At 34.2% G+C, this 11,973-nt stretch overlaps 2 protein-coding genes across 4 annotated transcripts; both read right to left on the reverse strand.

Annotated features, from left to right (window-relative positions):
* Positions 1–1,316: 1,316 nt before the first annotated feature.
* Positions 1,317–5,342, reverse strand: LOC114367113 (probable prolyl 4-hydroxylase 12). 2 transcript variants are annotated; one of them, XM_028324223.1, is made up of 7 exons: positions 5,109–5,342; positions 4,013–4,126; positions 3,807–3,864; positions 3,632–3,706; positions 2,259–2,316; positions 1,988–2,163; positions 1,317–1,884 (listed from the first exon to the last, which is right to left on the reverse strand). In XM_028324223.1, the coding sequence occupies exons 1-7, from the start codon at positions 5,177–5,179 to the stop codon at positions 1,531–1,533; spliced, it is 906 nt and encodes a 301-aa protein (XP_028180024.1). In that variant the 5' UTR covers positions 5,180–5,342; the 3' UTR covers positions 1,317–1,530. The 2 variants fall into 2 exon arrangements, with proteins under 2 accessions (XP_028180024.1, XP_028180023.1); XM_028324222.1 differs by having other exon boundaries at positions 4,013–4,129.
* A 976-nt stretch (positions 5,343–6,318) lies between these two features.
* On the reverse strand, positions 6,319–11,804 carry LOC114368753. Of its 2 annotated transcripts, none has more exons than XM_028326007.1 (5): positions 10,530–11,804; positions 8,446–8,528; positions 8,047–8,175; positions 7,695–7,830; positions 6,319–6,827 (listed from the first exon to the last, which is right to left on the reverse strand). In XM_028326007.1, the coding sequence occupies exons 1-5, from the start codon at positions 11,232–11,234 to the stop codon at positions 6,522–6,524; spliced, it is 1,359 nt and encodes a 452-aa protein (XP_028181808.1). In that variant the 5' UTR covers positions 11,235–11,804; the 3' UTR covers positions 6,319–6,521. The 2 variants fall into 2 exon arrangements, with proteins under 2 accessions (XP_028181808.1, XP_028181809.1); XM_028326008.1 differs by having other exon boundaries at positions 8,446–8,504; positions 10,530–11,803.
* Between the last annotated feature and the right edge of the window lie 169 nt (positions 11,805–11,973).

An 11,973-nucleotide genomic window follows, 5' to 3' on the forward strand; every position in this document is an offset into this window, starting at 1 on the left:
TCCCTACTTCTTATTATTATTGTATCAAAATTATTATCAAAATCTCAATTAGAATTATTATCAAAATATTATTAAAATAAATTGGAGTAAATATTATTGAAACTCATCATTCTTTTGTTTATAATTTGTTCCAATGATTAATCTTTGATATTGAAAAAGTTTAATACATAGACCCATAACGAAAGACTACCAGGAGAATAAAAGGTCCCTCAAATAAAGAATTGTCTCGAATATACCTATGAGATCATGTTTGTTAACGAAAACAAGGGTAAATTTCACATGTAACAACCATTTACCGGCAAATTCATCACCAACATCTATTTTGGTTCAATAATCGATGTTTCTTCTCTGGTGAAACCGCAAGACCAAGGATGAAGCAAAAGGGGAAAGGGGGATAAACAATGTGCAAGTGTGGATTCTAATTTTCCACATGTAATATACTTAATCAGATTACAAAGTTAAGAAATGCATTTTTCTTTTTCACGTGTAATTTTTTAAAATAACGTATGCTTTTCTAAAATTCCATAAAAAGCAGAAAGTCACAAAAAAATCACTGGTTGATCACTTTAGTATTACATCCAACGACAGAGGAAAACTATGACATGTTCGACTGTGGCACGCTAGAAGGCATATGTGTTTGGATAGCTAACAAAATCAATTTTCAGTTTTACCCCTAAAAGTATGATAAAAATTGAAAAAGTAGAAGCAACTAATACCTTTTGGAATTGATTATAGGAAAATGAAATCTAATTCATTTTGATAGCTTAGATTGTTGCAAGGGTGACAAAATATGTTTAACTTGACGGGTCAACCCGTCAACCCGCTTATTTTTTGTGGACTAGGTTAAGATTTTTAACTCTTCAACTTACTTTAACCCGCCAAGAAATAGATTGAGAGAAAAATGGGACAAACCAACCCCCCAACCCATTTTTGTTAAAAATAAATTAATTCAATATTTATTTTGATATTTTATACATATATTATTAATATCTATTTAATTTATTTTCATCTAAATAAATTATTATTCAAAATTTAATGTAATACATTCAATTTTTTAAGTATTTATTATTTAATATTTATAAAAGATAAAGTTATTGTCCTATATTTTTTAGATAATAAGTTATTAAAAATATTAACTATGTGTCAATAATATTTATCAGCTAGCTTAGCTTATTAGTTAATCTTATCAAGCATTTTCACTTAAATCAAGTAACTTATAAACTTATAATTTTTTCAACTCTTAGATTATAACTTATAAGCTTTCAAATAGTTTTACCAAACATAATTTAAATCATCATGTGTCAACACTCAATACATCTCTAAAGGATATTCAAAAAAATTACATCAAATATTGAAATCTATATCGTGTCAAGTCCTAATTTCCTATACACTATTTTCAGCACCTTTTGATGTGCAGCTCAAAAGAACTTGAGGAAATTTTTAAGAAAAGCAATTGATAATTCCACATGTATTTCTCTAGGGAGAATATTTATATAAACAGAAAGTGTTAAAAGTAAAATCAATTTGTGATCAGCATGCATTACAACTTTTCCTACATGTACCATAATAATCAGGAGATCCAATCATGAACACAGGGTTTCTTTGACATTCTCCCATGGCTGCCCAAGCGGGACAATTGTCATCCTCATCAGTGCATTCACCACCATCTGAAATGGCTGAGACTTCGCCACTACTAATTGGTTTTGCATAGAAGTATTTAATTGCAGACCACATATTACCCTCAAGGACAGGGCATCTAGCATGGAAGCTATTCTTGTCAGGAGAAGCACTCGGGTGAAGAGAGAAAAACAGAATTGCATTCCCTTTTACTGGTTGGAGAATGTTGCTGCTATTACTACAACTTGACCAGCTGCTACTCCTGGGCTGAGAATATATATTTGACAAGATTAATAAATAGTGAAGACAGATCCAGAATGAGTTGAAAAGTAAACAACAGCATACAGAAGAAAAACTCAAATGGCCTTACAACTGATTCAGGAAAGAGAATTTGACCCCCTTGAGTAGCAGCATTTGAGAGATATAGAACAATTGTTGCCATTAAAGGTCCACTTAATTCTAATTGGGTTTTGTTTGTAAAATAATCTAAGTTCCGACCATTCGGCTCAGGCCCATAATGCATGACCTGCAAAGGCTTGCTGTACTCTAGTGGAAAAAAATTATCAACAAACAAGACAATTATATGTTAGGACTGTGTGACATAAGCTGACCATATTGGCCTGAGCTGACCAAATAGATACCTTTAGGAAGGAAAGCCCAAAGTGAAAGTCTTTCTTCAATTCTTGCAAGAATATCATCCTAACACAATGTAGAACATCATCATAACAATGTCCACAATACCGTGTCAATAATAGTAATAGACTGTTCAGGTCAAGTAGCAAGCTTAAAACAACAAGCAATTGCAGTGCATTCATTCATTAATGGAAAAAAACAAGATTAAAAATGACTTCAAGCTTTCGGTTTCAGTATAATAGAAACATTGATATGTAAAAGATCATAATTCTTTTATACCAATAAGGATATTTCTATACACTATTAACCTTATAGTTACAAACAGTGAAACAGCAGAACTGTGAGCAGTTAGAACCTTGAAGTATATATGGGACATGTTTTATTTTTCTGCAATTTCAGAATAAACTCTTATAAAAGAGGGTACAGGATTTTACCCAAAGCCCATGCTGAAGCCTGGCAGTTTACTACAAAGAAAGTAAACTGATATTATTATTTTTTTTGATAAAAAAGTAAAATTGATATAGGTTATAAGTTATGATTGATTGAGTTTTGAAGGTTAAAAATTATTAAAGAAAAAATGACAAAATGTTCAAGAACAAGTAGCATGATAAATATCAGACTTGCGAACACTTGATCAACAATCTTTTGGTATTCAACTAAACAAAACTAATTTAGAAAAAAATTTAAAAAGTGAATGACTTTATTGTCTGAGGGATAGTAGTAGTAACAATAGTTAGAAACATAAAATGAGGCGCTAAAACAAAAAAAAATGCTGTCATTTTAATTTTCTGTCACTAATAGAATTAATAATTGAATTCGTCCTAAAAGATACAGAGATGGTTATATTAGTCCTCCAATGATGGAAATTAGGCTTAGTTCCCTGCATTTTTTGGGTCAAATTCCCCACATCATGTATTTCGGGGATTATTAGGTTGACTGACAAACAAATCAACCTAGAACTAAATCAACTAAAGAGTTATGCTATTAATTGCTGCAGGCTTAGGAATATATACATAAATTACAAAGGAGAAGCTAAAGCTGTTAGGTGAAAAAACCAAGAACATTTTATATCTCTAGCGAAGTGAAAAGAAACATTTATCATTCACAAACCCTTCACATTGGTCTAGTATTAACTATCCTACTATCCTGCATAAGGAATATCCAGTAAGCAGGATTTTCACAATTCCAAAAAGCCGCACATAACATTTCACCATTAGTATAACTTTGGAAACAACAAACAACATGAGAATCAACCGAAACAAAATCCTTTATACGCAAACATCTCTCAAAGCATAGTCCAAACTATAAAGCAACTATGGACAGAACCTAATTTGCTAAATTCTAGTGTGTCCAAGCAGGTACAGAAAAAGTTCAAACTCACTTCGATATCCAAGAAAGTTTCAACCCCCTCTGAAAAGCCACCATTCCCTGAGGATTTTTCTTTCACAGCATATGCCTAGGCCAAAAGATGGGGGTTAAATTAGAAAAAAAACTAGCCCAAATACTAGAAAGTAGAAACCAACTTAAAAACCATTGCAAACAGAAACACATCTTACCAAAGAAACAAGGTAGTCACACTCCTTGTCCGACAAAAACCCTTTGTACAGAAAAACCCTACAGCAAGAGGGGTAACAATAAATCAGAGTTAGAACCGGCTGGTAAATAAGCAAACAAATTAAAAGATTATAATAGAAGACTTGCATATCTTCATCAGTACCACAATAACTAATGATATATGGGAAAATTCTAGAAAGTACCTGACCTTGGTTGCCAGGAGATTTGGACAACACGTGATGGATTAATTCTGTTGGAATAATGAATTGAGTGCTCTAACATTTGTAATGCAGTTTCCTGCTTGCTCCTTAATTCCTTCCTACTGCTAATGCAAATTAACAATGAGAACAACAATATAAACAATCTGATTAGTAACTAGTAAAAAATCAAATACACAACATCAGTCATGATTCATGAATGATGGGAATTAAATCCACCCCCTTGGTTCTTTAGTTTTCAAAAACTTAGTCCTCGAGATCTAATACGTGAGAACTGAGAACTAATGTGAACAAAAACATAAAGGTCAGATCTTATGAGAAAATTTTTCTTTCATTTTCAATTTTTACAATGTGACTTAATTTTTACTGTGTTTCTTATTTAAACTACCTTTTGGGTGAAGTTGGGCAGAGACTAATCACTCAAGATAGCGAGATCAATTCAAGGAACTAATTTCTCTCAAAAGATGTTCTTCCATATACACAAACTTTTGGAATCAAATCTCTGACCACATGCTAAAGGGCATGGTTATTTTTCAACCATCCATCATCATCATCATCATTTTGGTTGATTTAAACTATTTGTATAGTGAACCTTAAACCTGAACAGTCATACTAAGGATGAATTCTGGTTGTTTGACACATAACATTGACAGTCCATAGAAATTAAACTATAAACTATTAAGATTAAAAATAGGAAACAAACAAAAACAAGACCACATTTTCTTAATTATTCACAAAAACAAAACAAAAAATGTTGCTCAAACCAGTAGTCCCTCTTGCACAAGTTTCAGCAACCGTGGGCATAATTTGTACAGTTAATTAGCCCCTACCATTCTGTCACTAACTGTTATTAATATCAGGACAAATTACACTCACATAAGATTTAATCAAATTTCACTTGGTGTCCCTCCTTTTATCAGCTTTTTCAAACTTTTTTCTTTATTTTATAACATATCAATTTAACATCGAAAAGCCTTTTTCTTTTCGTCAACCCAAATCTCTGAATTCTTATTCACATTAAACCTCAAAGCGTGCAAATTGTGACAAAAATGATGAAGAGAGAGCGAGGGCATTTCAGCAATTTACCTTTCCGTAAGAGAAGTGGCAATTAGGAAGAAGAACACGAACAGGGCGTGAAGAAGGGAGATAGAAGTCATTGAGATTGTTGAGAATACGAAGAATCGTTGGAAAACGGAATCGGAGATCAATGCAACAAAAGTTGTGTGTAATCGGAATTTTCGAATTGGCAGTGACGTGAATGTGATGTGACGCGGTTCATCATTTTGCTTCTCTTCCCTTTTCTGTTATTCGTCACCTAATTTAATTTATATCATTTCCGTTCCATTAGTCTTTTTAACTGTTCCGACTATTTCAACTGATTCAAATTCCTAACAAAAATAATTAGTCATATTAAATTTGTTAATAATTTATATTATTTTTTAAAATTATTTTTCATTTCTCTTTTTACTTAATTATTTTTTACTTAATTAATTAATGTGACTTCTTCTATTCTTCAATCCTAATTACAAAAAATGTGTACTTAATTAAGAATATTATAATAAAATTAATACACCAAATAATTAAAAAGTAGTCTTATAAACAAGACACAAACAATAAAATAAAAATGGTCTTATATAAGGATGGTAGCAGTATTTATTAGTAATAATAATTATTGCATGATTAGTTAGTAGTTTAAGGTTTTTTTCCTTCTTTAAAACAATTGTTGTTTAAAGTAGGAAGAAATAATACATCAGAGTTAGAAAAATTAAAAGCAAAGAAACAAGGCGGTCACATTTCTTGTCCTGTTCTTTTATTAATCTCCTTTTTTTACGTTTAATAAATATTTTTGTTGTTCATGGCATAGTAATAACTTTTAAAAGTGAAAGAAGAAAAACTTGTTACATTTAAAGCAAACCAACCCATGTGCAGATTGTTTTGCCAATTTGGATTGTGCATATGGAAGGTCATATTGAGTTTCATGAGGAGTCCCGCTCAACTAACGATTAGTTTGTTTAAATTTATTTTTTAAAATAAGTGATTTTTTAAAAAATAAAATTAACAATTTTATGAATTTCTGATTTAAACTGTTTTTGCTTAAAATAAATAATCTAATTCTTAAAAAAATATTTATTTAAACTGTTTTTTCTGATGTAGTTACTAATAACTTATAACTTATGTATTCGGAGTCTCATTGTTAGGTGAGAATTGTTAAGTGGAAATTCCCCCATCAACTCAATATAACCATGCTATTATATGCAACTATGATTGTCTGTTTAATACTATTAAGTAAAGTCTATAAACCCTCCATGAATTTATGTAAACTCTCAACTTTCACTATCTTAATTTTTTACATGTTTGAGTATTTATTTCATTATACACATGAATCCAGATCCCCATTAACATCTAACAAATTTATCATTCCCCAATTCAAGTTCCATCTGGGTTTACAATTAGAGACACAACAAGAATGAACGAATTCTGCAAAAACGACTTATTCTATCATTCTTTCTTCAGCACAGTGTGGCCATGTTCATCCTTATCGAAATGACGCTCAATCAACGCATCCCAGCTTTCGTCCACTGAACTTTTATTAGAAGACTCGCCTTGAGATCTTGTTGAGTTCTCCTCTCCCTCATCATTGAAAGTGCCATACTCTGATGGCGGTGTATAAGCATGTGGAACATCTAATGTTTTGGCCCTTTGTAATGCTGCTTTATATTCGTCATTGTGTCTGGTTAGGGTTTCCTGACGCTCCATCTTTTGCTTGGCAGGGGCTTCAATGGTTTCATCTTTCTCCAGCATCAACTGCAGTTGATGTAAAACATAAGAGAAAGGTTAAATTTAGTTCATTAAAAACCATGCCAAATTAGTGGAATCTATGCTTCTCTCACATCAAAGAGTGTCACTAACACACTCTTTTCAACATACTCTCTCTCCTATGAGTTGAAATCCACAAGAATATGTCGAGAAGAGAGTACTAGAGAGTGTGTTGTTAGCATTTCTTATTAGGGAGTGTGTTGTTAGCATTTCTCAAGGAGGAAAAACAATAAAAAGATGTTTGCTTAATTCTTTCTATTCCATGAGAGGGAGATATACTAGAGGTGTAGAAATTGTTATTAGTATCAAATTACAGATCCATCACAATTCATAAGCATGTCTTCCAATCATTTTCTTAAAATTTGGGCTTAGGCTTCAATCCCATAAAATTGACTTGTAAGATGAGGACTGCTGAAGCCTATAATGGACTACATAAGTCATATCTCTAGTAAATGTTAGATCTCAACATCCCCCCTCATGCTTGGGACTAGACATCTGGAGTGTAAACCAATGTGGGTGGCCCAATAACAACATCCCCTTTCACCTAGGAATAGACATCTAGAGCATAAACAAATATGGGTGACCCAATAACAGATCTAAGATAGGCTTTGATGCTCTCTTAGAATTTGAGCTTAGGGCCTAACTCAACCTCAACCAACTTATAAGGTAAGGATCGCCCTACATTGGTCATATCTCTTGTCAATGTGGAATCTCAACACATTTCAAATTTGAAGGGCATTGGATAAACAGGAACTGTAAAAGAGCACGATATTGCATTCACAACCACAGATAATTATGGAAATCACAAAAAAGAGAAACAGACTAAAACTTATCCCAATAAACAATTACACTTACATCCAGAGCCCTTTGGGCTTCTTTCTCTATCCAAATGATGGCATGATCAGATGTGGCATTACAAGAAAGGACTATATGCTCAAACCTTCCATCTACTGGCACTGCTGTCCTCACTACTGGGGGGAACCTTCCCATTCTGCATATAAGACGTTTAGAAGTTCAGGCATGGCCTAAAGAAAAGGCTGTATAAACATCCTTTTAACCTCAACCATGTTAACATATTTTATTGTGCAAGAAACAAGAGAATAAACACAGTCAGACAATTAAGAAGAAAGCAAAGAAATAATGAAACTTCCAAAACCACCGTTAGAATTCAGCATAAGGCAAGACTGTTTTGTTTTCTTAACCATACCTAAAAGGCTTCCTCTCAACAATGTGATAAAGGCGACCAGGTGCATAGAGTCTCCTTGGATCTTTCAGCATCTTCTCCTCTGGAATACATGTATCCCTCATGCACCTCAAGCACAATAGGCATGGCAAACTGCCAGCCACAGAAAAAAAGTATAAGTACAAATTATGAACACATTAAAATAACACAAATAATGGTTTCACTAATCGTTGGTATCACCTTTTTATAGCATGCCAGTTAATGATGAAGTCTTTTCCAAGCATAGAGTTTTTTCTAAAGCAGGAAGGGGGGAGAGGCGGGGGTGGGTGTAAATGATGTAAATAGACTTTAGCATGCCAAAACATCTTCCATCCTTTTATTGATAGTAAGAATACCATAATTACACAAGTCCTTAAGACATACCAGAAAAGAGACTTGAATATATCTTCCAATGGAGTGGCTGTCCTTGGTAAGAAGTCATCCTGATCAAGGTAAAGAGCGGTCAACTTCAAAATAAAAGATTCAGTGGCATCAGGTATAATGAAGCATGAAGAAAGACAAGTTTTCTAATGCAGCTTATGCTCAAAGCAACTAGGCTAAAATTCTATATTGTCAAACGCATAGAGTAAGTTTAAGCAATATACTACTTATAAGAATAAATCATCTACTAATTCATTATGTTCCATATGAAACAGTCTTTATCCAAATATTTGACCTCTATTGAGCAGACTAATACTCATGCAAGATCTCAAATTATTTCTTTCTTAACATTTAAATGTGTTCATTCATCTCTCTGACTGAAAGTTGTTACTATGGATATAATGGTTTTCAATATATAGAGACACCAACAAGCACATAACCTTCTCACATCGTCACATGTGAAGTTAGCTGAATGGTTGTTAAACTATTAAACCTGAAGGTGAGTTATCATTCAGAAAACCAGATTATTTTATGTACAGAAATCTGTAGCTCTGACTCTTGAGATAAACTGGCAAAAAAAATTTCCAAAAGAGAAAAATTAGTGCAAGTTATGGACTGTAATTAGAGGTTATTGGATTGGATTGAGACACTATGTATTCCTAGTACCCCTGGTACTCAATTAATACACTATATTATTTTTGCTGAGCAAAAAAAACAATTCTTGAATTTCTTACAACTATTTGCTGAATCTTTTTTCTATACAATTTCACTACTCTTTACTGAATCTTTTCTTTCTATAAACAAGGCAAAAACTTCATATAAACATACATCAAAAGAAGGTAAGTTAAAGCAAACTTGTTAGTCAGTTAGTTAGTATATTAGTAATTAGTTAGTTGGGATAATAAGTCCAAGAAATACAAGGGGTTATGTTAATGGGACTGCAAATAGTTACGCTCATAGGATGAGGGTTACCCTCCACTTAAATACTCTATGTTGGCATTATCTCTACCCAATGTGAGACTTGGGTTTTTCCAAATAATCTTCAAGATTCCAAACCCGGAGAGCAAGAAAACGAATGCAGAGAATAAGTTCAAGAGGAGAGCCAAGAAACAATGGAGCATGGAGTAGAAGCTGATGAATGATTATGAAAGGCAGCTAGAAAACATAACAGGATTTGAAGCTTTAGAGAGAACAGAACTAGCAGCTCAAGGGCAAGAAATGAATACAAAGATACAAAAATTGGAAGAAACCAAACAAAAGCAACTCAACAACATTATGGACAGAGAATCAGATAACAGAAGCAAAAATGAAGTTCTTGAGATCAAGAATCATAGTGGCAGAAATGATACAGATGGATCTATTTTTGGGTTGTAAAGAGAAGGCAAGCCCTACGTTTGACACAAAGGGAGAGCCAAGGACTGAACTGATGGCAACAAAGAAGGCTTGGGGTTTGGGTAATACCATCAACTCAACATAGAAGCACTGGTCTGCATGGCCACACAACTTGGTATCTCAAGTTGTCCAATCAAGAGACCGCCACCAAAACCACCAAATTCATATTCTTCCATAGAGTGCGATGGGATGATGGGTCATCATCAAAGATAGAGCTCTGGCTGTTGTGGGCTGTCGTGGCCCCCACTATTCACCCGCTAGACCAAGTTTTTTTTGCAAGGAAGACAATGGGTATCAAGGGAATAGTTGTCATATCACAACCCATGATCTGCAATCAGGTGCAGCAATACAGTTCACAAGGGAGCTAGGGGCTCTCATTACAAATATAAAAGCGGTGATGCTTTGTTCATGGCAAAAAATGCCTCAGAAAATAAAGCAATAGAGAAGAATAGATGTATTCACATATTTGTGTTTGCCTGTGGGGCTGCCACTGAATGGAGTTTGGTTTATAGACTGGATAGGATACTTGCATTGTAATCTAAAAGCTTGATAATTTGTTATTAGTAACTCGTTCCCAGTTATTTTATACATGCTTTAGGTGTTCAAGATTTGTTAAGGAATTAAATCAAGGATTTGCACAGGATTCTAAACTCATCAACAACCAAATAAATAGGAAAAAAAAAACGATAACTTGCCTGCAGCACAACGGAGTTGATGACATCTGCATATCTGACAGCCAAATTCAGCGACATGCACCTAGCAGGTGCAATGGCGTAACACCTGACCCTCTTCCTATCAATATTTCCCAATCTATCTCGATTCTGCACCACCACCATTGTCAGCATAGCTGCTACACCCGCTCCAAGGGAATGTCCAACAAAAGTCAGAGTGTAATTTGGATGCTTCGCCACCAACTCCCTCAAAACTTCACATTCCGCATCCAAAACCCATCCCGCAGCTTTCAACAACCCATTGTGAACATACCCCCCATCATACTTTTTCTTCCCCAATTTATTGTCCAACAAAACCGCATAATCACTCTCCTTTGCCAAATTAAGACCCCTGATGGCAAGAACTATGTCTTCATGCTCATGATCAAGATACAGTACATAGGGTGGCGCCCTACCACGGGTATCTTCGTACGTCTTTTTGAGAAGTAACAAATCAGGGCTAATTCCATAGCCACCAGGAGGTGCCCAAAGGGGGTGGCGAAGATCATCCTCGTACACAGCTAAAATGTAGCGACAAAGGCGAGGTATAGGCTCAAATTCTTCTGCCGTGGCAAAGCCCCAATTCTCACTGTCATGGCCTGCAGTATGAAGACATCTTTTCCAAGCCCAACGCGCACAAGCCAGACAGTACACGCATTCCACAAGAGGAAGGCCACAAAGGATTGACATTGTGCCTACAGACTATGCATGCTATAAGCTGTATAGACTGCAAAGTGCAAACCAATATATGGGTTTTGCACAAATTTCCTCTCAAGGGCAATTATGAACACAAAAAGTGGAAAATTGGCGCTTAAACTTAAAAAAGGGGTTCAATCTTTTCCTTGTACAATAAGCAGAATATCAATATACACGGTGACCAACAAAGAACCTAGTGGCAATAAACAAAAAAAACTGTAACTTCCAAGCTAGAACAGTTGAATCTTCTAGAAAAACGGAGGCATATCAAAAGGGGATAGTGGAAATTGTTACACAAAATGGAGAATCCAGTGAACTCACGAAAAATTACATGCACTGGGACTCATAAATAAATAAACATCAAAATTGTGACTGAAAGGTGATCATTGATCAAGATCACAAATTTCGCATTGGTCAAAGGACCCAGATGGAACAATGAAGGAAAAGGGGGAATGGAAAGACAGCCAGTAGCGAAAATTTGATGGGGATTAACTGATTAAGGATTAATGAAGCCTAAACTCAGAAGAAGACATTTTGATTAATGGAACAGGGTCATAGTGTGAAAATGAGACCTTCTGAGGTTTATTATTGGGTCGCCAGCTGTAATATTCTGATGGCTTAAATATGTTTTTCTTTCCGCTAAGTTATAGCATTTTTTCACTTTTGGTTGTTTAAGTTTATTTTAACTTTGTGTTTGAAATTTGTATTTTTTTAATTTTGATTTTTGTAAAAA

This window comes from Glycine soja, chromosome 9 (genome assembly GCF_004193775.1).
Source record: "Glycine soja cultivar W05 chromosome 9, ASM419377v2, whole genome shotgun sequence".
Classification (NCBI taxonomy): domain Eukaryota; kingdom Viridiplantae; phylum Streptophyta; class Magnoliopsida; order Fabales; family Fabaceae; genus Glycine; species Glycine soja.